The 25,838-nt window shown below is 41.4% G+C and overlaps 2 protein-coding genes across 2 annotated transcripts; both read right to left on the reverse strand.

Annotated features, from left to right (window-relative positions):
- Positions 1-1,340: 1,340 nt before the first annotated feature.
- CENPI (centromere protein I) lies at positions 1,341-19,167 on the reverse strand. Its single transcript, XM_082061893.1, has 21 exons — positions 19,090-19,167; positions 17,289-17,552; positions 16,881-17,015; positions 15,793-15,911; positions 14,564-14,671; positions 13,353-13,401; positions 13,038-13,084; positions 12,293-12,382; positions 10,665-10,793; positions 10,238-10,402; positions 9,863-9,983; positions 9,564-9,655; positions 9,120-9,237; positions 8,957-9,021; positions 8,388-8,485; positions 7,807-7,942; positions 6,374-6,498; positions 5,269-5,317; positions 4,879-5,112; positions 3,363-3,404; positions 1,341-2,568 (listed from the first exon to the last, which is right to left on the reverse strand). Exons 2-21 carry the CDS (start codon positions 17,485-17,487, stop codon positions 2,443-2,445), a joined length of 2,247 nt encoding a protein of 748 aa, XP_081918019.1. The 5' UTR covers positions 17,488-17,552; positions 19,090-19,167; the 3' UTR covers positions 1,341-2,442.
- Positions 19,168-20,626: 1,459 nt separating this feature from the next.
- TMEM35A (transmembrane protein 35A) lies at positions 20,627-25,078 on the reverse strand. Its single transcript, XM_082061843.1, has 2 exons — positions 24,882-25,078; positions 20,627-22,108 (listed from the first exon to the last, which is right to left on the reverse strand). Exons 1-2 carry the CDS (start codon positions 24,999-25,001, stop codon positions 21,722-21,724), a joined length of 507 nt encoding a protein of 168 aa, XP_081917969.1. The 5' UTR covers positions 25,002-25,078; the 3' UTR covers positions 20,627-21,721.
- Positions 25,079-25,838: the final 760 nt, after the last annotated feature.

Below are 25,838 nucleotides of genomic sequence, written 5' to 3' on the forward strand. Positions count from 1 at the left end.
TTAGTAAAGTCAGGTATCTACAGAAAAAAGAAAAATGTCAGGATGTGAAAGACAAGAACTACCAAGGTGTACAAAGATGGTAAAAGTAATCTCAAGTGCCCAGTAATACAAGGCACATCACTGCTATATGGGAAGGATTTTAAACAGCCATCTTGACCAACAAAGCTGAGGGAAAGGGAAAGTTACCTGCCCTGTTACTTTATTTCTGCACCTCTGAGTGTCCAACCTGTGCACTTGAATGACAAATTTGTACACAATTTGTTCAAAGACTTTTGTAACACAGTATAATAAAAGACCTGTGATGCTCCAACAGCAGCCTTCCATAACATGATTCCATGTTTTCTCAACCAAACACGAGTCTCAAGTGAAAACTGATCTCAGGGGTCAATAATTATCCAACATTCAGTATATCCTAAAGGATTTTGCTATAAACCTCTTTAGATACATTTATATACATCACACACACTTAAGAATCTAGGCACCTTTCTCAATTGAAGTGAAGCCTCCAGCAGCACCTTCCAGCCTGACAGGAATGCTGCAGAGATCCTTCCAAAGAAACTCAAAGCAGCACCCAGGTAACACAAAGTCTGCCATCCTAGCGACAACTAACCACTGCTTTGTGATGCCCTGTGTTTCAAGCAGCCTGTCCTGCACAGATCTGTTGCCACATCCATGTCTTCACCTCCTGTTTTCCTAGGGCTGCCAGTCCCTCCAGCCCCATTCCTATACAGAATCCCAGTGCAGCAACATGGAAGGACAAGTCTGGTCACCATCAGAAGACAATTTTATGGCATGAAGACAAAAAAGGTCAAGTTGTCCCAAAGGAATGCAGTACACAGGCTTTCCAGCATAAGTGCTATTATAGAATTTCCCGTACATTTCTAAAAGTAGTTCCATAAAAATTATAAAACAACTATGGAGCTACAGCGCTCTCCTCCTTGGGTCCTTAGCTGAAACCTTTAAGGATCTAACAAACAGGCACCACTGTGACAGGGTTTGCCAGCCAGTGGTGTTGGGAGAGTCCTCAGCCAATAGGCTGAGCTGGTCCCAAACAGTACCAGCTTTTAAAGGAGATAACTGGTTATTTGTCAGGGTCACCTCTCAGAATATATCCACTTGGAGGAATTTGTGATTTGTGGAGTTTCCCCGTTGAGAAAATATAACCAGGATTTTTGAATACACAAATTAGCAAGCAGCACTTGTACTGGCTGGAATAGCACATCCAGATGAGACAGGGCAATACTTTAGTCTAAGCAGATCGCTCTGCAAATCTTTCAAAGTCTTCAGTGAAAGATTCTTATTCTCTGGAGAGACTATATAAACACACATAAATATATATATACATGTATTAACCATACCATTTATTTGAGCCGAGAAGAATGGTACTCAACCCAGAGCCAGTCTGATTGAGAGGATAAAGGAACCAAACACATCCTTAGCAGCTCTGGAGTCACTCTGAGGACCAAAGTACAGATTTCACAAGGCAAAATTCAGTATATGCTGATCCATCTTTCAAGTGCTTAAAGCCTCATTTTACAGCAGTGAAATTAAGTTCACTCAAATTTTGAAGACCTGAGATCTGCTTCTCCCAACTTCTACTCAGCGTTTAAATGAAATTACAAGAAAAGATACATTTTGTAGCAGAGTTCATTCAAATGGCATGTTGAAAACTTTTTACAAGATATAAATTATCCATATATACACAGTATACAACACAGAGCTAAAAATACAAAAAGGAAAGTTACATTTGCACTTCTCAATAGAAAATGGTGAGCTGGTGGCAACACTGTTCAAATGCTCAAATCATTGATAAGCCATCAACTGAGCATCAAATTTGCCAGCTGCATTAGAAGAATGTTATAAGAAATGATAGCAAAAAGTCTCTTTTGGAAGCTTCATAATGAAAGTGAAGTTGAGGAAGGTCAGTTGGTCAGACTCTGTATCTACACAGTGCAACAGGGAACTGGGAAACTCATAGTGCTCCAAGCCAGTACATATACAGTATCCCCAAAAGGCCAGTTGAATTGCTTCTCATTACCTGCTGTTGAGGAAGGCAAAGCAGGTCAGGGATCAACATTACTTATAAATGAAGCAACACTGTTCATTGCAGGTTTGAGATAGAAGAGGTTTGTTTCTCAATCAAACCAGATACTGCAACTGAGAAAAATAAGGATGAAAAATGTGGATGATACATATGAGCTCAGCAGCTTCAGACCAGAGAAGTTCAAGCAGGGACAAGAGGGCTTTCAGGGTTAGTGGACCAAGCCAGCATTCCTTCCATGTCTTCAACTTTCCTAAAATAGACGTCAGTACAAAAATGCAGACAAGGGTAATTGCTCTGTTTCTTTCCTCTCCAGAAGGAAGAATTAGTGACACAGTCCATTAAATTCTGCTTTCCTCTTTCAGATGATAAACAGGCTCCAGTGAATCCCAGTGGCACATTTACACATTCCCTGATTTACTGTGAGAGGCCTGGGAAATACGATTGACGCTGCTTTCAATAAAGACCTTCAGGCCCTTTAAGCCTTGCAAATAGAGATACTCCAGATACCTGTTCCACTCCTTTCCCTATAAAAACAGAAAGAGCAGTCAGATGCCATCCAAAAAGTTCCACAAATATCACCTTCCACAGTTTGACAACATCCATCCTAATCTGTAAATACCCACAGGTATACAGGGTCACACCCTGTTCCCAAATGCCCAAACTTTTCACTTATGTATTACACATTAACTTGAGCATGACAAATCATGATCTTTTAATACTGAAGATGCTTATAAATCTCAGTTCTAAAAAGAGCAAAGTCTATTGGAACAACAGTGAAGATGTCAGAAACCAAATGAACATGGATATTGAAGCCCTCCTTCCATCACTCATGACTATTCCTCCAAATCAGGTTTGAAGCACACTGTGGTAGAGGAAAGGAATCCATCTGCCCCGTACTTGCTCAGCGGAGGATCCCTATTCAAAACTCTAACAGAGCCACACATCCATCTCAGAAATGCAATATTAAAGTCCATTGATAATAGAAATTCTGCTTCAAGTACACTAAAAACATAACTTTTTCTGCAGCCTGCAGAGAACAAAACAGCCTTGTCCTGATACTGCACTGACTTGTGAAAGAAATATATATAAAAATCTCAGACAACTATCCCCAGATGGCTAGATACGTAACTTCTCAGAGGATGATGTCCTTATGTTTGGCCCTGCTAAAAGATTGAACCAAGGTCTACAGTTGGAATTATCCCCTTTCAAAACTTTTATAGAGCATTTATGTGATTGGTTAATATTATCACACCTCATCCTCTTCTACATAGCAACTGAAAATTGCCTGTTTTCACTTCACCAAAATGAGAAATCTTACCTTAATTAAACTGAAGTCAACAGTGGTGTTATCTGGAAAAGCCTTAAGGAGAGAGAATAAAAACAGTATCAAGTCAGATAAAAAGTGTATCCAGAGTTTCTGGGCTTCTGCTTAGTCCCCTCCTAAATCAAGAATTGTAAGTGTGCAAAGAAATCCAAAGATCTTTAATCATGCTTCAGAACAGGTGTCCAGCATCATACTGTGTCTCCAAGTAGCAAGGTGAAGACCCTCTTGCCCTGTGCTGCAGCATTATTGAATAGCAACAGAATATTTATATGTATCTTTAACCATTGTCTCTCTACAGTGTAATAAGCTACCCCTTCAAAACATTAGATGATCCCCAACAATGAGAAAGAACAAGAGGAGAAAACTTACTGATATTTAGATTATTTCTTGTGTTCTGAGGGCACTGCAGAGCAGTGCCCTCTGCTGCTCAGCACTGAAGTGTTTAGAAAAGATGGCACTGCACTTAAGTATTTTTTCCTGTCTTTTAAAATATCTGTGATAGCTGCTAAGCAAAATCTCTTGGTTCAGTTCTCCACCAGAAGCTTGTTTGTTTTGCTTGCTTGTGGGTTTTTTTTGTTTGATTTGTTTTGTTTTTACTGTTGTGGCAGGATTCGTTTAAAAGACCAAAGAAAATAAGTGGTATTTAACAAAAATAAAATAGCTTCCTCTGGCAAAGACTTGGGTTTAATCAGCAGTAAGACATATAGATTCAGGACACCAACTACATAAACAAAAGCAAATTTGTGAAGTGTTCCTAACCAGCATTCTTTGCTTCAACTTTAACCTCAGGTTTCCCTTGCTTCATTCCAGGAGCCACACTGACACATGCCCTCAGTCTGCCAGCATCCCTCACAACAAAACAGCATCTTTGCGCACACCTTGGATAGCTACAAAACACAATTTCTCAGAGCAGCATGCACCTCTTGGAACAATAACTCTGACAAGCTGCTCCTTCCACTATTCAGTAGCTGCATTGAACCCGATAGCGCCTGGAATTCAAGACAACTACTAGTGGAATATGCATCAGACAATACAAGACAGCACCATATCTTCTGTACTTGAAGTAGCTACTTGTATTTCTTTTTAATAAGCCATTCTCAAAAGCTACTGCTAGAAGTTCTACTGTGCACACACTATGTATTCCTAGACTTTTTGGAGTTTTAATGTTTAGGTCACACTCCACATGTTGTGGGGCAGGATGTGCTATTGGGAAGCTTCTACTGAATCAGTGATTCATTTCATTATTTACCTATTTTAGTTCTATCCTCCAAACAATCATAAGCACAAATTCACATCTGAAACTGTTACACTCACGCTTTCATGCCAAGCAAACAAAGACTATTCAAATTGTGCCACTGATCTGACACAAACACAGAATGCCATACCAGCTGTGGAAAGCTCACTTGACTCAACCAGTCAGCCAATACATCGAGAAACACTTCTCAGAAGAAACCATCAAGACAGAACATCTGGTGCTGTCAAAGGTCCAAAAGTTGGCATACACCATTACCTGCTGCAGGTAGAAGAAAGCATAGCTCATCAAGGCTGGGTGGCAGACAATGTTAAAGCTGGTTTTGAAATCCGGCACTGTGATTTTCCTCAGCAGTTCTTCATCCATAGAAATACCTTGAGGGTGAATATCCTTCTGGAATGCATTGGATGTCCACAGACAACCCACCATTGCTGTTAGGTACTTGTTGTACTCTTGATATGTCTGATTACTGAACTTGAACTGCAGTATTTTCTGAGGGACAAAAAAACCAAAAATCAATAAATAGCATCAAAGCAGGCATGTGCTCCCTCCAGTCCTTAAAAGAATGCTAACAGAACACCTCCACTCCATTCAACCCCGCTCCTTGCTAAGGGCTGTTCTGGCACATGGCAAATTTGCCCACAATACCTTTTTACTCAGCTCATTTTCTTTGGCAGTCACCAAGTTGGTTCGATACCTGAAAAAAGAAAAAGGAGAAATGTAGGAACCCGTAAATTTTTACTATCTACCAGCGTTGAAAAAAGTTCGTGGGATATATTAAGAAAGCTTATTCCTCCACGAGAGAAATCAAACTTTACTGGTAAAAAAAGACATGAAAAAGAATTGAAAGGGACTTTATCACTTGGCATAGACCCACCCTTTACAAGCACAGTAGCGAGATAATCATTTAAGAGGTGAATATTATTGGATAAGACATGACTGATTTGCCTGGGACAGTCACCTTCATAAAGGCAATACACATCAATTGACCTAGAGCCTTAAAAATCAGCAGAAAAAGTGTATTTTCATTCACTAAGCAGGGAAACAGAACCCACTGGAAGTAATGCAACTTGACAGTTGTTCTACATAATAAGCACAAGCTTCTCTTATTTCCCAGTAACCGTCCTGTTGTGTTAATTACCCCGCAGACTCCTTAGAGAAAAAGCCACATGGAGAGCCCTGCACCAGCTGTCAGCACTTGGCTACTCTCCTTCTCAAGATGCAACCACTGGAATTAACAAGGCCAAGAACAGCGGCCACGTTGGTGGGATCTGCAGAGAGCTGAACAGTGCTGTCTTTGGACCTGCAGGCAGCACAAAGCAGTCCCAAATTCCCAGAGTCTGGAGGTGGCAGAAGCATTTTCTACTCAGTGCATTACAGAATTTGTAAGGAAAATTTCAAGCTTAGTGGTCAAAGCACAGGAGTAAAAAAATTGTATAGTTAATTACTAGTGATTCCAGCTGGCTGATTTAAGTTCCCAAAACAATATCAGAAGTCCTCCTTTCCCATATCAAAGATATGGAAATAATACCAGGAAAGAGGTCAGAATCCTGTTATTTTGGATAACAGACTGAAAAAAAGAGGATAGGAACTACAGCTATAAAATCCTGTATCATGAAACCTAGGCACAACTGAAACTTTCACCTTTACCTCATGTGGCAAGAAAAACAACATTTCACACCAAAGTAATTTCATTTCCAAAAGACTGGAAGAGAAGACAAGGAGTCCCTACAGCCCACACCATTTGTAATACCTGTGCATAATATAGCAGAGCTGATTCAAGTTGACAGAATCCATGCCGAGAAGCACTGCATAGAAAACTCCAGGAGGAGGCATTATCAACAAAGGCAGATCATACCTCAGATACATGTCACACACCTGCAAGAATGAAGCAAATCCAGGCAGATTATTCCTGCTATTAACAAACCCCAAAGCGTCTAAGAGCAAAAGAGCGTGACACTGCATTCCAGCCAGCTCCACCAGCTTCACCTAGGAGTGAAGGCCGGCATGGAGCAATTTTGTTCGTTTTCTTCTCAGTTTCTGCAGATTTAACAAGATCCTTAGATATAATGACAGTCTTAACATATGGAGAAATAATTAAAAGCAATATTGCTGGAACTTAACACACTACTGTCCTCTACAGCTTAGCCACAGTTAAATATTCCCAATGGTATGCTCTTTGGGAAGGTATGCATGACTCTCAGAAGAGTAGTGATCTAAAAATATGCATATCTAGTTACTACAGCTCAGATCATAAACAATTTGACAACAATTGTTTTATGACTCCTTTGCCTGATCTCATAATAGACTTTTCACTGAAGATTGTTTGCCAGACCTTCACCTTTCCTCTGGTTCTCAGTACAGCTATATCATGTAAGGTATAGGCAGATATTTGCATGTAACTGAATTACTGATATTTTCAGAAATCTAGACTCTACACTTACTATCTCAACTGCATGATTTTAGAAAACTCTAGAGTTCTGAAGATATAAACTTCAAGAAAAAAAGTCAAGTCCTAGTTGTCTGCTAGAGCACCAATAATCATACAAAGGGTGCCCGGTTCTCTGCATATCCCCATAAAATTAGCATTTACTTATTTTAAACACACCATCTCATGTAAACGTTGTTGCCTTTTAGTTTTGTGCATTTTTAATGGACATTTTAATTACAAGCAGATTTCAGAGCTATCATTGTTTTCTTAACTCTTCACAGTTTTATCCAAATTGTAGGAGCAAAACCAGCATGGCTGGAGTTCACGTGGCAGTAAGCACATCTACAGCACTTAAGCTTCTTTGATGCCATTTAGTTTGTCTACAGGACAAACTGAGGACAAAAAAAGTCAGTTTAGGGCAATATTTAAGGATATGTTTTTCACAATTTAACTGAACAATGTTCTTTTCTATAAATTTGCATTAAAAAAGCATGTTACACTATATTGTCACTTCCCCTTCCACAGATCACCTCTGACTTATGAGCAACTAGTTTCTAGCAGCATATTTAGTTCTGCCTCTGGATGCAATAGCAGCAGCTATCACCTGTAGATCTACCAAGTATTTAGAATATTCTTGCATTTAATCAAAGTTCTGTAAACTATAATAAGGAACGTGTTTTCATGCTCTACCTTAAAAAATGCAGACTGCCTTAGAGTACTGCAGTATTGAAAGGCAAAATAAATGGGATACGTACAGTCTCATAGAAATCCAGGATAAAGTGCAGCAAGAAAGTATGATTGCTTTCCAAATGCAATGCAACAGTAGAGATCCATCCAACAAAGTGGATCAGTTCAGCAACCACGTTCACTAGTCCAGAAAGAGTGGTATTCCTGCAGCAACAACACAGCACAACATTAGTATATAGACCTCTTTGCAAATGGCAAAAAGGAAGAGTGGTAAAAAAGAAACTGAAGTTTATCCTTCTGCCCCACTCAGCACTCAGCAACATGTACTTGTTCTTCAACATACCCAGTAACATATTGTTACCAACATGATTATGAACATGACCCAGCTGTCATTGTTATAAGGGTTTTGACTTCAGGACATTTCAATTTTCAGTGTTAACAGAAATACTTTCTAAAGAAAGAGGAAGAACTAACAAAGAAAGAGGAAGAACACGATTGACGAGGTAGCTTACAATATAGCAGAAACATTACAGCATTATTAACCTTCTAGTTTGTCTTCATGCTGGGTAATAGGGCTAGAATATATGTCTGAATACACTAGGGAACAATGCACAAAACACTGTATTGCATTTATTTTAGACAAACTTACGAAGAATGGACTTCAGAATCAGACTCTGAATCCAGATGAGTCACCTGACAATTCAACCAGTTCTGCAACAGCTCTTTCAGGCTCTCAAGAACACTGCACTGCAAGAGGCAAAACAAAAACAGGTTCATGACAATTTACATAAGTGAATAATAGTGAACAAAAAAATGGTATGAGAATTGATGTATACAAGGAAAGATATCAAGAGTTTCTCAGGACCACAAAAAGCAGTGAGACAATTGCTTATCCCCTTAAAGTGAATGTGTTACATAGTATTTGAAACTCAAATTCTCCAGGAAAAACAGAGTTAAAATTGAAAAAACCAAACCAATTATTGTCTTGTGTACTGTCAGCTCATTTTATTTCCAGTGCCTCAGTTTAATTCCAGTCAAAAAAGAAGAAATCTTACAAGCACTCAAATTTCCAAAGAAGCTATGTCTTAGGTATATACTTCACCCTTATTTGAATCCAGACTTCCCCAAATAAAATCCCCTATACAATCACTCAGACTGCTACACCTGACTCAAGTGCAGACAGCAATATCAAACAGGCACTGTACTCACTAAAATTACCTTAAAGTAAACGGATGATGTGAAAAAGAGCTGTGCCAGGGGATCGTAGAGATGTGTCTTTATTTCTGAAACAAATGAGAAAGCAGTATGACAGCTGTGCAAAAATTCTGGCTCCCAAGATCAGACACTGTCCAGCCTCACCCAAAGGATCTACAACACATACCGGAGCAGCTGCGGAGGGGAATCCAACTCACAAACCTGAGGATTTGTGATCGGCAGCAGAAGCCATCCCAGAGAGGAAGGCTCTTATACAGAAACTCTTCACAAGAAGAAAATCCCTCCTGCAAAGCAGAAGGAGAATTTTCAAAAACTTACATGCCTGCACCCTGGTATGCTCATTTCACCATGGAGACAGAGGCTTACACCTCCCTCCAGCCACACAATTCACCAGGACATTCAAATTATCCTTCTCAATATCAGCCTCAAATTATCTCTCCTGCAGAAAACAAGGCCATCTCCAGAATATTGACTCACTATATGAATATGTGTTTTTATTACTTGAGACACTGTCACTTCTCAGAGGTACTACAGGAAACAGGTAAGTTGCAAAAGTACTTTAAAGGGAAGACTTGGTGAAACCCTCAGCTTCCACAAAACAGGCACTTACCTGTAAGAAGCACTCTGTCTTGTAGACAGTTTCCAGGAAATTCTTAAATTCTTCTTCATATTGGCTGTTATCAACCACACACCAGGTGCATTCTAAACAGGGGAGAATACTGTATTTGAATACAATCACAGCAAGAATAAACACAATTGGAAACAAATTTCAGTTCTCCTCCAGTAGTTATTTTAACATTATGTGATTATCACTACAAATCTGAATGGCAAAGTACTGTTATTGAAAGGTGCAAAACCTCAGACATCCTTTACCTCCCCCTACCATGCCGGGTAATACTAAATTCCTACCTTGCTGAAGAGTCTGGTCCATCCAATAGTAGAGCCTTAGGTCAACTGATTCATCTTTGAAGCAATTCATGTAATGAAGCAATAAAGGGTTTGTTAGCACTGAACCCATCTGGGAAGGAAACTGAAAGAGAAATCAAGAAAAAGTTATTCAGTACTTACATCAGCAAATTGCCAGAGAATCTATGAGAGCTGTCCAAGCCTTTTACTGGCAATAAGACCATCTCCAGGACTCATTTGTCACCCTCAGGTAGGACTAGATGCTCTGTCAAAACTAGGTAGGCCCACACACTATCCACATATCAACAAGGCACAGAGGAATTCCCTTTGTCCTCTCAAAACATTCAGTGAGCTTACCAAGACGTTCCTGAAACTCACCTCTAGACGGTGGATATTTTGTAGGAGCTGAGAAAAAGTGTGCAGCTGCTCCACTGGAAAAGACTCATTTGTACTGTACAAATCAACACATTTATTTTCCCTGTCCTCTTCAAAATTATTTTTGTTTGTACTGCTTGCAGGTATACTTATCTGGGTATTCCATTTCTGTTGAAAAGAAACACAAATGAACAGCAATGACTGTGTTCCCAGTGCAATCAAATGCACTTGTGATCAGTGTTCTCTTAAAGACCCTGTTTTGCAAAAAAACATGTCCAGGCATTCATTACAATGGGAATGTTGCATTTCTATATAGCTATTCCCATCTTCTCATTGCCAAAATAAAGTCTGGCTTCCATTATTTGCCAACATTCATAATGAAAACAGCTACCTGATGCCCTGTCGGGTCTCTCTTCGGCCCATAACCTACCCTTTTTTGTGACTGAGGCTGGGCTGTGCCTAAAAACAGTGGCCGGGACACTTGAGTGTTTTCCTGTTTTCTTTGCCTTACTGTGTTGATTGCTGCTTTCCATGGGCCCTCTGGATCCCTGAAGTAAGCCTGAAAAAAAAAACCAAAACACAAATTGGACATCTATCAAAGAAGTCAAACTAAGACAAAGCAATGGAGAGATCCTTTTCTATTCTGATAAATGTCACCACTGTGATGTATATACGCTCAACTCTGCTTGACAGACCGAGAGGCTGGGTTTTCACGCACAGAACTCTCATTAAAAGGTAATGAACCTGAGGAGTAGCTATAGTTCAACAGTTACGCTTTTATTTCCTTCCGAAATGCTCTCTTTTCCAAAGAGATCTCCAACACTTCTGATTTCTAATCCTCATTCAGATTTATCTTCAATTCACAGATTAAATCTCAAGTATACATTAAAATAAAACATGACCAAGGTAGGCTTATGCAAGTTATTTGGAAAGCTTCCCAAATTCAGCACCAGTGATATCTGCCAAACAGAACAAATTCAACGAGTAATTGAATTCTCAAGGTAGATACTACAGCTAAAAAGAAAACCTGGAAAAATGAGCCCAACACCTTTTCAGTTGCAGTCAGTCTTTAAATTCTAATCAAGTGCCAAACCATTACAAAAGTATTCAGATTGGTTTGGGCCTAGGTAACCAAGCTTTTATCATACAAGTTAAGACAGCATGTTCATAAAAACAATTGAAGATGTATTTGTGTTTTAGTTGCTAGCTATTTACTTCATTTCTGTGCATGCCAAAAAATGTAAATTCTCCGAGAGATGACTGTGCAGCATGGTGAAAAGTATAAATCTATAGAGCAAGGTAAGGACACAACCAGATTGAAATAAAGTCATTTTTCTTTTATAGAAACACAGCTTTCCTACACAGAAATTAAATGTCTCTAAATTAAATGTCTTCTGAAAAAAAACAAAAAAACCAAAAAAAACCAACAACACACACACCTAAGTCTACCCCACTGAAGTATAAAAAGAAAATGTGTTGCAGAATATAGGTCTGCCCTGCTATTTTCTGTTATGCATTCAGCTTCTGCTGCATATATCACTTGTTCAAAGGGCTAAGCACACTCATAGGCCTCTCCAAAAGTGGAGTAATATTTTTGCTGTTGCCTCAAGTCTCTGACAAATCGGCTTACCGCATTTTTCCCCATTATTTTTTCTCTTTCCCATGACAGACTTTCCAAGTTACTTACTGACTTCCATTGTTATTTGTTCTTGAGAAAGTCGGCAATTTGGACAGTGCTTTGTACAAATAAGATAGTTTGTTTATTGAAGAACTTAACAATACATCAAACAAGTTAAAACCAGTAGGAACATCAAAAAGAGGATTAAAGTAATCCTCATAAGGATAAAGGTAGATGCCATTCCATTCAAAATCATCTCATTGTGCTGAACAGGACACAAAACGCAAGGCAAGGAATCCTCATCTAAACCTGATTTTACTCAGTGAAAAGAAGAAATAGAATTAATCTTCACCACTAAATCATACTATAGCTTAAATAGAAAGCTCAGTACAAATACTGTCATAAGTACTGATTCCAAAGAGATTAAATCCATTTCTTACCTTCATTTTCCTGGGAAGGGTTATGGTCACCAGCTCAGGACAAAAGAGTTTATAAAGTGATAGCAGAGCCTGCAGATAAGACTGTGTTCCCTGTCAAATAGCAGAACAAGAGGAAAAACATGGGGAGTATATTTTTAATATAGAAACTGAATACAATATTCTAGAAGCAAAAATACCCCAGTGCTTATTAAAAGCTTTCCAAACCTACCTATGAGTAAGTAAACATAGATGAACAACAGAAAATGAAAGAAAGAGCAGAAACTGTGAATGAAATAACATAGGAAGGGGATTGAAGAAGGAACCTTCTGCAGTTATAACTAATAAAAAGGAACTTAACTATCAAAACTATGGAAATAGTCTTATGCTGTCCAGTTGCTCCAAAGACATAATAGCTAGTTTTTTCTCACAAAAAAAAGAGTAGATCTAGTACAATCTTATATTTCTCAATCATTTTTGATACTACTTGAAAAAGGAAGATGAATGGAAAAAATCAATGGTTACAGATAAATGAAGCAGCCCCTTGCTTCAGAGATTTTACCACAGGTAGCCATTAAATATATAGCTCTATGCGTGTCATTGCACATGCTCACAAAACACAAATGAAAATTAGGGATGGGCATGGAAGACAGACAAGCCCTGATGCTACAACCTACAATTCCAAGTCTAACCCTGTTCTGAGACACTAGCCACTCTTCTCCATTAGAGACATTAATCTTACAAGCTACAAGATTTGAAATAAACTCACCATTTTTGCTTGGAGGTCAAGCAGCCTCCTAACCCGAAAAGGTTTTACTGGAAATGCAATCAAGAACAAAGGATTTTAAAACCACTGTATCAGATATTTATGCAAAAAATGTAATATGACTTTTGTTATAGAAAAGTCATGGCAAAGCAAGCAGGACCAACCAGGCTTATTTCTAGGTTAATAGGTTTCCAATTCAGAAAGCGTTACACAAATCAGGCTGAACTACCACCCCTGCCTCCTTGCCATAAAGCAATTGGTTTGTCACAGAATAAAAACCAAAACGGTATCCTGTCTCTTACAATTGGATAGACTCACCATTTTCTTTCCTGGTCAGCAGGTAGAGCAGTTGGCAGACAAAGGGGCACTGCAAAGAAAAGGCAGCAATAAACTGTCCTGCTGGTGCAGATGAAAATCAGGATATCCTAAAAGCAACATCTAGGCTTCACAAGCCAATATGGTTCCATTCAGTTGGCTGCCTTAAGTCATCACTGCATCCCTACCAGGGCAGAGCAGACCTTTCTTCTCTTAGCAAGTAGCATGTTTTTTTACATATCACATATGTCAATTTTATTTAGAAACATCTGCACTATGAGCAGTCCCTATAGTAATTCAAGGTATTCACTGAGCCTGGATCTTGTTTCCTGGAACATGGTATTTCAGGAGTCAACAGTGAATGCACAATTACATTTTCAAAAAGAAAGGCACCTTTGAATCAAAATAATTTATTACATTAGAGCTTCTAACTACAGCTGAGGCTGTAAGGAAATCAGTTCCACATCAACTCTGGTGCACTTTCCAATTGGTCCATCACACCTGAAAATGCTATGAAACAGTAAGAACTTAAATCTGGTTTTAAGAAAAGATTATAACTAAAGTTGACTTAAAACCATTAAAAACTTTGCAAGAAATATAACTCAGAACTTCAGAAACTTTTAAAGTAAACCACAAAATATGCTAAATTGAAAGATATTAACAATTTCATATTTGTCTAACATGACTGCTGAGATAACGTTAATATGAACTGAATCAAACACCTCAGCATTCTAGCACCTGAATTTTACAGTTGCTGTATAGCAGATATCTCCTGATTGCTTGTTCTCATTTAAACTACATTTCAAATCAATTAAGTAGAACAGCACTTAGTTTCTTACCATTAAATAAACATTGCTCTAAAAGGATTTTTACTTTTTGCCCAAGGTATGCAAGTCACTTTTTCCCCAGGAGCAGGAGACTTCAGCTGCTGATGTTTGACATCAAAGGCAATCCCAGAGACCGCAGCATCATTGTTACTCTTGGGAATTTAGACAGAATATCCTACTGCTCTGTCATGCAGAATAGTAATTCCTTGAAACATGCTTAAGAAACCAGACCACAGAAACTAAAATAATCCTACAGTACTTCACAGTTTCTGAATCTAAAATGCTATCTAACCAACAGCTGCTCCAGACTATAGCATTAATGTGCATACTACTAACAAACATTCAGGTTTATTTTGTCAATTCCATGTATACTTCAGCTCTCCTTACCATCTTCTCTTCTTGGAGGAAGGAAAAGAAGAAACCATAGAGGGCATTAAGTTGTTCCTTGTGATCAATGAAGTCAAACACTGTGATCAGCCATTTAAAAAAAAGCAGCTGAAAATAGGAAAAATAGTCAAATTACATTAAGTGATGGGCAAAAGCTAAGACCACTTGCTAGCCAATTTAAGAGAATTATCAAGGATACATCTCACTCTCAAGGACAAGCAGATAGCTACAGATGAACAGTACGGGGTAATTCAGCTGTGGAAGAAAGCCTGCTAGGAGCACCAACTGCCACATCAGAATGGAAAAAGCAACTCAGCTCTGAATATGTGCTAATCCTCATATGTGATGTGAGGGCCCCTCATGACAAGACAGACCTTGAGGTGCTGGAGAGAGTTCAGAGAAGGGCAATGAAGCTGGTGAGGGGCCTGGAGCACAGTCTGATGAGAAGCAGCTGAGGGACCTGGGGCTGTTTAGCCTGGAGAAAAGGAGACTGAGGGGAAACCTTATCACTGCCTAGAACTACCTGAAAGGAGTTTGTAGTGAGGTGGGGGTTGGTCTCTTTTCCCAAGTAACAAGCAATAGGAGAAGAGGAAATGGCCTCAAGTTGCATCAGGGGAGGTTCAGATTGGACATCAGGAAAAATTTCTTCACCAAAAGGATTACCAATCAGTGGAACAGGCTGCCCAGAGAAGTAGTTGAGTCACCATCTGCAGAGGTGTTTAAGAGACATAGACATAGTGCTCTGGGACATGGTCCTAGAACCACTATCAGGCTGCAGGCAGGAGAACAGGCAGGGTCCTCCTCAGACACCAGCCATGGACCGAGAGAGTCCAAGAACCTCATGATCTCCCAGCTTTAAACTATGCATGACAAGGAATACCTTGCTCAGCAATTTGGGTCACCAGGTCTGTCTGCATCTCCCTGCAAGTACAACCCTTTTACAACCCCTCACTTATTGGACATAAGAGGTCTGTTAGTGACCTTGGCTACTATAGCAACAAAATGTAAAGCTGGGCCTTTTCTGCATTCCATTCCTACTGTTAGCTCAGCAAAACTCTAAACAGCAGGTGTTGTCAACTCTGGAGCAAACATTGTTTGAAAAACATACAGCCAACTTCAGAAAAATGCAGTTAATTAGAAGAACTCAGATAAAAGGAAAATTCACTAAAAGAGACTTGATCCTGTTTTAACCAAAACCAGAGCACTACTGTAAACACGTACTAAGTTACCTGGACATTGCCTGAGCATTTGCTGACACAAAGCCAAGATACAGATGAAACCACACAATCTTCTGGTACTACTGAGGCTGGAACCAGAGTCTTCAGTATACGAGTATTCACTGCATCAGCTGAAACCCAAACAATTTAAAATAAGATGGTGCTCATGTACCAGGTTCTTTGAAATGGTTTTACAGCTTAGGTCAAAATTCCCTCTAGACAAGATTATTCAGAGTTTCATTGCTTAAAGTAACAGTGCACAAGAATCTAGTAGGGACTTACATATACCTCAAAAAGTTATGAGATTTTTTTTTTTCCAGCTTAAAGAGAAAAAATGGAAAATCAAGTATTTTAATACCAAAACAGCCTTTAGACTCTTGGCAAGACAATCAAAAGTCACACAAATTTCTGGCAATATTAAACAACCAGTTCCTTCAGCAAAAGTGTATACGACTGTCAGCCAAATATCAGCAGATTACTGTTCTGAAGATAAGCTAAGTAATTTTAAATCAAGAAAAGTACTAAACTACTTGCATAATGCAGAAAGAATCCCATGTGCACCTCTTGGATTGGAGCAAGGTTTTTTTTTAGAGTTTTTTTCATTGAATATTTCATTACTTAGAAGTATAAATGGTGGCCACTTTCTAAGAAAGTGGCATGAAGGTAGCATTAACACTGCTGAATTGACTGTTAGGATGGTAGCAAAACTTTCTAAAGTTAAAATAATATGTCAATTTGTTAAATTATTTTGATCTTGGGGAAAAGAAACCTACACAAACAGTTACAACAAGGAAAAGACAATGGTTGTTAAGGACACACTTTAAGCCTTTCAGAGACCTGCAATTACAAAGGCAATAAGCTTTTCAAAAGGTAATTGTAAGAAAACATAATATTTTTCTGGATATGACTCCCCTGTAGCAAGAACTGAGATTATTTTTAGCATGAACTCAGAAATTACACTGAAGCATGCCAGAAATATTAACTTTATGATAAAGTACTTAACAAAACAGTCACCATAAATACATTATCTCAAGCAGGTTTGATTAGAGGGGAAAGAGACATTCACAGAAGACACACAAGTAAGTATATAAACATTTTACCAAATTTGCCACTGAGTGCCACATTTAGCAACACATTAAATCCTTCAGGGGGTAATCCTCTTTGTAGGGCAACACTTTCCACAGTAGTCAAGTGTTTCTGCAGAATACTATTTTTCAGTGAAACACGGTCTTGAACTAGGGAAAAAAAATACAATAAACACAAGGATGAAACAATTTCTCAACTCAAAATGAACTATTTAAAAGTTCTCTGAACTGTCTCAATGTATATTCCTTTTTGCTCGGTTCTTTACATAGTAACATAAAGGGGAAAACATTTTCAGACATTAAAGAAACATTACAAAGCTCAGGCATTAGAGAGGGAAAACAGAAGGTTTTTAAAATATTGTTATTAAGAATTTTGTTATTATCTTTTTGATCCTATATAGCTAACCTTAAAGCTGTTCTTACCTGCTTCAAAGTAGCGGAAAGCCTGCTTAAGGGAGTCTTGCTTGTTGTCATTTTTCTGATCATTAGGAGGTTGATGATCCTGGCCACTTTTTTCAGGGTCAGTTCTCCCTTTTTTTCGCCATGCAGACAGATCAGTTTGATTTGTATCACGAAGTTGCAGAGGCCGCTTTAGGGTCTTGGAACTCCGACTTTGCTGCATCTTTTCAGACTCCCAGCGGAGACAGGAGAATTTTACTCATTTGTCATGTGGGTTCCAATCCTTCGCTATTGAGAGGCAAGAAAATAAGTCAACCTCCAACACCTGAAGAACATCAGAGATGGTTGCCACAAGTAAAGAAAAATTTATTATCCTAACAGATTTTAGAGGGATCCCACATAACAAAGTCATTTCAGAGGAAATAATTTGGAGCCACCTGCACCCAAAAAGATCAAACAATATACTCAGAAGATGCACAGACAACAGTGTATAGAAACTCCATCCTTTCTTCCAGTAAAAAATGGAAGAAAAAATTCCCAAGTAAAAATTATCAAACTCTTTTCAATTTAAAAGTTATCTGATAAAATTTTATATAATAATTTAATCCAAAAATTAACTTAAGCTGAAAGTTAGCAAAACACAATCAACAATTTTCTTCTGAGTTTATTTTATGCATTATCAGTTTCAGTACTTGTATTGTGTATGCCAATGTAATCAGTCAGCAGGTCATGATTTCCTGAAAGGTAACACACAGATTTTTTAAAGGATCATAACAACACTTATCTTCCCATTAAAAAAAAAAAAAATTCTTCTGCAGCCTCTCTAGCTAGTAGCTAGGACCAAAAAAAAAAAAAAGTCATTTCTGTAAACTTCCAAATGAAGCGCAAGAGCTGCCAACACTGAAAAAGTGCCAATCTCTGCGTGAAATACAACCATGAAAAGTGGCGTTTTCTCCTCAATATGCTGGAGAGATCAAACTTTTACCCACATAACATGAAACTTTGTGAAAACTTTCTCGATTTGGTAGCATATGTATGCATGTCCCTGGATCGCTGCAACCTATCTTTTGTTCCTCCTCTTTCCTAATGCACTAAACCAGAATGAATTTCAATTCATACCCTCTCTTCAGCTCCCATTTCCTTAATATGTTAGAATCATCTTTATTCTCCTCCATCTTTGTTTGTCACTAACCCCTCTGTGCGGCACACCAAGAACAAGTCTCTGGCTCACCCTGTCAAGACCTCTGAAGCACACACTGATGTTCGCACACAGGGCATTCACAAGTGAAATCTACCGACTGCAGGTGAAATGCTCCTCCTCAGCGTTAAAGGGCAACACAAGCACATCAGAACTCCCACATAGATGTGCTGCGTGCCCATGACTAACTGAGATGCTTCAAAACAGTGAAAACTCCTGATAGTGATTATAGATTGACATTTTCTTTGTCTTGCAGAGTTCTACCAGAAAGGTAGAGACCTTAAAGCAGAACTAACAGGCTGGAACGCGAGCCCAGCGCTGTCCAGCTCTTCGGCGCCAGACGCTTCCACACGGGTATTCGGCACGGACATGCCTTTCCCTCCTCCCCCCCCGACACACACACACACACACCCTTCTCCCTCCAGTGCCCCACAGCGGCCCCGCCGGACGCCCCCGCGGAGCTCTGTGGAGGGGACGTGAGCGGCCCTGAAGAGACGGGGAGAGCCGAGGCCTTCCCGGCCCAGCCCCACCGCCACGTCGGCGCCCCAAGAGCGGCAGCAAGGGCCACTCTCCCCACGGAGAAGCCGCCCCGGGGGTGCCCCCAGCCGCGGGTCCCGCCGCAGTTACCTCCTCACACAGGGGACAGCTCCAACCGCCGCGCAATTCAAACCTCCGCGCCACTTCCTGCGCCTGCGCACTTAAGGGCAGGCGTGGCTGCGGCGGCCAATGGCCGCGTTCCTCGGCCACTGCATCATGTCCTCTCGCGCATGCGCAGAGCCACGTACTGAGGGCAGGGACGGCGGTACTTCCGCCCTGTCCTGGGCGATCCGGAGCATGCGCGGTCTGCCCGGCGGCGGCGCCTGCGCAGTGGTGACGGCGTCTGTGCGGAGATGGGGCCGGGCTGGGGGGGGCGCTAGAAGGTGCTTGCCATGGCAGGGACTGCGTGAGGCTGAGCGGAATGCAATTATGGGCTTGGAGATAAAGACACAAAAGTGCGGGGTGGTGGGGAACATACGAAAAGTAAATTAGCATCGTGCTTTTACAAAAGGACTAAATCGGTTCTTGGCGCCTTATGACCTCTAGCAAGCAAAGAGGACTGGTAGCTTCCAAAAATAGTTTGCTAATGCTGGGGGGCAAAGATGGAGGTCAACCCAATATAGATAAATACAGAATTCTTGTTACTGGGCTCCGAGAGGAGTCCTGTCTTCCTCTATAATAAAGACCATGTAGTCACTACTGCAGATGGGTAATTTACATTGTTGCAAATGGGAAAGGGGACATTTCTCAGAATTCACACCGTGAAGCTTTTGCAGGGGTAAGCTTAGCTATGCAGAACATTCTACATTCATTATTAAGGCATCGATACACGATTGGGTAAAGAACGTTACAAAGAACAGACACTAGTTTCCAAAAGTTTACTGAGTCAGGCGTGCACAGGAGGCCCAAAGGTTGCAGCAATTCAGCTGTGAGTACCTCGTGTAGGAATACCTGTCATGGTGTGACTTGGAGTTGGCGGTATTTTAATTTGGTTTTGAATTGAAAAGTGATTAATAACTCCCGTCAGAGGTGTCTTTCAGGAAGTACAGTAAATCCCATATACATTTGGGATGACCTGGAGGTAGTCTGTGAAGATGAAAGATTGTTTAACAAAGGTGGCTGGTCCGTAATTTCCTTTGTTCAGGGTGCACATCTGATAAGGGATAATTACTCACTCTTTGGGGCTCTAGGAGGAGGATTTTTCAGCATATATATATTCAAGACTACATCTGTTTCAGCAGTAAACTCATCATAAGAAAACTGGATATACTGCATGTGAACATCCATCATCAATTTTATAGAAACGTAATACTGATATTTTACTGGAGTTTTAATATATTTTCTTGCTGCCACGTTGTACAGAAGTGGAAATTTATATGAGACTGTTTCACGAAAATGTTCAAACATCTCTTTTAAATTCCTGTGGTTATTAATTTATAGCCCAGTAGTGTTCAGATGGCTCCCATCCTGCATCACCTTGTATTTGAAATTCCCCTGATGTGAGTCTACCCATTTTAGATGCAGTGTGCAAGTGCAGGAAAAATATTTTCAGGTGCATCTCTCAAAAAAAAGAAATTTATTTCCATCAAGACATTTTTCTCCAAATTTCAAAAACTTTATTGTCATGAATAATTAAGAAAATGAGGAAAAACTGAAAACAGACATCAAGAAAAACAAACAAACTCAGAGGTAACACATGCTGCTTGTGACACTCTGTAAGATTTCAGGTACAACACACAGGGATTCAGGCTCTGGTGACAGGACTTCCCCCCACTCACCAAAGCTGCATGTGGGATGAACTGCACACACTCAGACCCTCATCTATCAGCAATAACCAACAATTCTATAAAGTTGCAGTACTTGTGGAAAAAGGGATTTTTCTTCTTGCATGGAAATAGGGAACATGATGCTATTTGCCAACAGCAGGCATATTTCAGAGTTCTTTGGGCAGTTCTGCTCCCCATCCCCTTACCGGGGATCCTTACTCTCTGCCAAGAGGGGTAAAGAGATGCCATTGCGTCATGTGATGCAGGCAAAAATTACTGTTATCGGGCCCTTGTCCCAGTTTTAGAGCCTCTGTGAAGCGTGGAAATCCAGGAAGATGCAGGTATCGCATCCCCTGTTTTTCCTGGATAACCAGTCCAAAGAAAGGACTGGGCACAGAGGTAGCAAAGGCTGAGGGTACCCTCTCACACACAACAAACAGCACTTTTATGCTTGGTAGGGTCCTTTTCCCCCTTGACTACGGAGAAGGAAATGTGGATGGGGCCACACAAGCCAGCACAGCGACATCGGGTTATGTTCTACCAGCCGCTGTTGCCGAGGCCACCGCACAGCAGAAGTGCATCCAGGCCAGATGTCGCTGCCGTGAGGCTCGGGGCTGGTGCTCGGGGACTGATCTCCCCGCTGCCCTGGTTGGCACCACTGCCTGCCCAGGGCTCTGCCCGTGCCCTCCAGCTGGTTCGGCAACTCCTGCTGGGGCCAGGCTGCTAACTGCCTCCGAGCTGTCCTGCTGAAAGCTAGCTTGTGTTTTACTACATAACAGGGCAGCAGCAAAAGCAAGACTACAGTGTAGACATACCACATGTCTCTCAGACCCCAAGTGCAACTTTATTTAGACAGACAAAAAAATATAAATAGGTAAATTAAAAAAAAAAACAAATTTTCTGGGTGATTTTGGAGAGAGCTGCCTCGAGGGTCCGTATTTTTCACACGCACTCAACTAGGAGACCTTCATTTTGCCTTTTTCAGGAGCTGCTTCGTCAATGAGTGGCTGCTCATCTCCATTCACAGACAGGATCCTCTTTTCTGGTGGCTGCTCCTCAGGCTGGCGGGCAATCAGCAGACGGCAGGTAAGCAAGATCCCAAAGACCAGGGCATGGGCGTAACGCTTGAGAGGATCCCCCACAAGCTGGTGGAAAAAGAGCACGGCCAGCACAAGGAGGAGGAGGAGAAAGTTGGCCACGTCTTTGGGGCGACCAGGCACCAGTGTCATGACAATGCCGCATGCCACTTCTAGGGCACCGATGCTCTTGCGGAGAAGGATGGAGCTGACTCCCATCTTCTTCAGCATGGGGAGGGCCCGCACGTAGCTTTTGTATGCTCGTTTCTGAAATCAAGCGGCAAGAGCGTGGAACACCGTAAGGTGAGAAAGTAAAGGCAAAGGCGACTTCCATTGAAATAGATCAATGTGCAATATGACCATTTCAGTCATCACCGACCCCTCTGGCACAATATCCAGTCTGTACCCCTAAAGCTCCTGTTGGAGGGGTATTGATACCATCAGCCTGCAACTCCCCCTTTATAAGCTGTTGTCTCCTCACTGGAAAAGTTCTGCAACCTAGCACCCATCTTTAGAGCTAGGAGCAGGCCGCGTGTACCTTCTCCAACAACCGAAGTTATTAGAATTACAACGCAGACCTGTGTTGTTAGATGAAAGTACCTCTCTCTAAGAGTAACTTGTACTTTATAATTAAATAATACACCTAGTCCCTGCAAAGCCAAGGCACAGCAAGTAAAACCAGAAGTCTCTTCCTACCTCAAAGCAACTTAAAATATCCCATTGTTATGGGCAGTATGACATTCGCATGGGACTATTCATCAAAGCTGAGATTCACCAACTCTGTCCTGTGCTAACATACCTTTATGATCCTTTCTTTCCTCAGATTAAAGCAAGCTGACATTTGACATCCTTAGCTCCCTGGTTTATGCGGGATTAAGAAGCAGTATAAATTGCAAGACTCGGCCTCCTTACACAGCTGCCTCATTGTTTCAGGGAAGAAACAGCCTCTGTCCTTACACATACTCAAGTTCTCGCATTTGAACATTGGGTGCTCACGGGATCATTGGTTTTTTGTTTTGTTTTCTTTTTCAATCAAGTATTTCCTTTATATTTTAATATAGTTATTGGAGACACTGAAACTATATCCACTTACACTTGAGTATATGATCCCTGCAGATATTCTTGCCATTGTGTTCTCCGCTTTCTAATCAGGGAGAGGGAAATGGAAGCCAAATCTCAGGTACAGAGTTGTTCAGCTCTCACAGACACTGATCACATTGTAGATTTCCTTCCATGTGATTTTGGAAACCTGCACTACAGACACACAGAACTTCCCCACTTCTTTGTAAATTTTGCTGCTTCCTTCTAAGAGGAGCTAACACTTCACATGCAGTTAAAAATATACAGCATTGTCACCTTTGCTGCTAAATAATTGAAGTTGTCATGACACTCTAAGTGTATGCATTGTAAGGATGCATTTTAAACTTTCAGTGAATAAAACCTCTCCTCAGAGCAGAGTATTTTTAAACAGTTGTGAAAAATACAGCTTTATAAAGAAATGTACAATCAGCATGTCCTAGAGTACTCTGGTATTTTAATAGACAAACTAGTCTGGTTTTTGTTGAATGAAAAACTGCGAGTTTGGTGCTGTGGGTAGATGACAGAGGTTCTGTATTTGATCAAGGCAAGAAGCCATGCTTATTGATTGGCAAGATCAGGTTTTCACTGTCTCCATTACATGACAGACTACCCTGGTATGCAGCACAGCAAAAGCATAAAGCGTAATGAGCCATGAACATGGTACAATATGCGCTATTAAGAATGATGATGCTGTGTAATATCCAAGTACCTTTGCTTTCTCTTTGTGAAAACAAAGATCATTCCTACCTGTAGGCCTGATACTTGGTAAAGCAGAAAGGGACAGAGAAGCAAAATATTTTACAGAACAAGGATTTTGCAATGCTTCTGAAGTCTCAGTGCTTTTTTCTGTCCCTTATGTAGCAGAAGCTTAAAAGCTTTGTTTTCTGGGCATTTTGACTCAGTCTCTAGCTCCTGAGTTACTTCTTGGTGATTTGTCTTTGTGAGATCCCTGTGCTGGGCTGCAGATGAGGCACTGTGATTCAGATGTTATTTGAGAGCTAAGGAAAGGCAGCTGGGCAGTTGGAGGAAAGGGAGAGAATAGAATGTGCTGGAAACTTCCAGCACTATTTTTTTTAGGGGCATAAAAATTATACCAATGCTTTTCAGCCACTGCAATAAATATGGTGGGGGTTGGGGGGGATGGCAGGAGAATAAACAAACATAGACAAGGAAGCAAAACATGGCAGCAAGTGCCCTGCCTGCAGCTCCCAGCCGGTAAAGCTCTGCAGCAGGGCTGGCCCTGGCCAGGGAGAAGCACTAACTGGCTCAGCAGCTGGGAAATGCAAAACGACTTTTTGTTCCTCTCCTTGCCCCTTTCCCATTAGGCAAGAGGAGGAGAGGCTCATTTCCCACGCTAAAGAGAATAATAAGACGACTATTAATAATGTTTTCTTCTGCTAGCTAAGAATCTTAGAGTGTTTTGCGGTCATTAATTAATCCCTGCACAAGTCTGGTGAGGTAGGGACAGCCAGTGACATTATCCTTGCTTTGAAGCACAGAATTTTGAGGGTGATCATCTGGCTGCCAAAGCAGGCACCTGCTTTTCCTACCCCCAGTACAGGGGGTAGTTATTCTCCCAGGGACCAGCTGTACCTGCCTGCTACATGGCTGGCACTTCTTCAGACTTGGCTTTTCAGAGTCCCTTGTGTCCCCATCTTTTTTGCAGACATCGCCATGCTGTGCTACCCCATCCTCCTCCCCTCTCCCCATCCCTATGCACAGGAGGTTTCTCCGTGGATAAGGTTCAGACGGAGCCAGGATATCCTCGGCACTGCGTATCATTTGTTTCTTTCTGCATCAAATAAGGAGACAGACAAGCTTCTGCCCTCTCGCTCCCATCGCTCAGGGCTCCGGAGCAGTCACCCTCCGTGCATCCCCCCCCCAAACACGGATTCTACCGCAAGGTTGAGGGGAGAGACCCCGAATGCACCTCCCTCCGTGCTGCCGCTGCCATACTCACCATCTCGTTGTAGGCATCTCTGCTGAGCCGAGGGGTCAGTTTGATAGTCCCCATAAAGACAAAGAAAAGCCCCAGGGCCACTGAGAGGGCGACGATGGTGATAGTCCTGGGAGATGCCATGGAGCCGCCAGGAACCGGGCCTGAGAGCCGGTCCTAGCAGGGCTTTGTAGCTCCGGCTGCCAGGCTGGTTGGGAGGTAGTCAGTCACCATTGAAGGAGAGGGATAAAGCTGCAGAGGCTGCGGGGTGACAGCGGGAGAGGGATGCGGCCGCCTCCGCTCAGCCACCGCCGGGTCCTAGTGCCCGGCACCTCCGGCACCTGCCGAGGCACAGGCGGTCCTGCCGCTCCGCCCGTGCAGTCACCCTCCTCTTCCCCGCACGGGCTGTAAATCACCCACAAAAAGATTAAACTGAGCCGGTTTTAGGGGTGCGGGGTGGCAGCCAGACACATAGAATTGCTCACTAGTGGAAAAACAAGACACTGAGATGCTGGAGTGAGTTCAGAGAAGGGCAATGAAGCTGGTGAAGGGTCTGGAGCACAAGTCTGATGAGGAGCTGCTGAGGGGCCTGGTGGGGGGTGGTTCAGCCTGGAGAAAAGGAGGCTGAGAAGAGACCTTATCAGTCAATACAGCTACCTGAAATGGAGGTTTTAACGAGGTGGGGGTCGGTTTCTTTTCCCAGGTAATAAGTGATAGGATGAGAGGAAATGGCCTCAGGTTGCACCAGGGAAGGTTCATATTGGACATTAGGGAAAAATTCTTCATGAAAAGGGTTGTCGGGCATTGGAACAGGCTGCCCAGGGAAGTGGTGGAGCCACTGTCCCTAAAGGTGTTCAAAAGGCATTTAGACGAGGTTCTTAGGGACATGGTTCAGTGCTAGAGTTAGGTTATGGTTGGACTTAAAGATCTTAAAGGGTCTCTTCCAGCTAAAATGATTCTATATTAGCAGAGGGCATGGGA

Source organism: Streptopelia decaocto, assembly GCF_964273445.1.
Source record: "Streptopelia decaocto genome assembly, chromosome: 10".
In the NCBI taxonomy this organism is placed as follows: Eukaryota; Metazoa; Chordata; class Aves; order Columbiformes; family Columbidae; genus Streptopelia; species Streptopelia decaocto.

What these genes read in the sequence shown, in the direction of transcription:
- CENPI (XM_082061893.1), bottom strand. Translation starts at nt 17,487, where the DNA reads ATGCAGCAAAGTCGGAGTTCCAAGACCCTAAAGCGGCCTCTGCAACTT. An exon ending in AATGCTCAGGCAATGTCCAG is followed by an intron (nt 14,672 to 15,792) that starts GTAACTTAGTAC and finishes TCCTATTTTCAG; the next exon opens with CTGCTTTTTTTTAAATGGCT. An exon ending in GGACCAGACTCTTCAGCAAG is followed by an intron (nt 9,656 to 9,862) that starts GTAGGAATTTAG and finishes TCCCCTGTTTAG; the next exon opens with AATGCACCTGGTGTGTGGTT.
- TMEM35A (XM_082061843.1), bottom strand. Translation starts at nt 25,001, where the DNA reads ATGGCATCTCCCAGGACTATCACCATCGTCGCCCTCTCAGTGGCCCTG. An exon ending in GAGATGCCTACAACGAGATG is followed by an intron (nt 22,109 to 24,881) that starts GTGAGTATGGCA and finishes GCTTGATTTCAG; the next exon opens with AAACGAGCATACAAAAGCTA.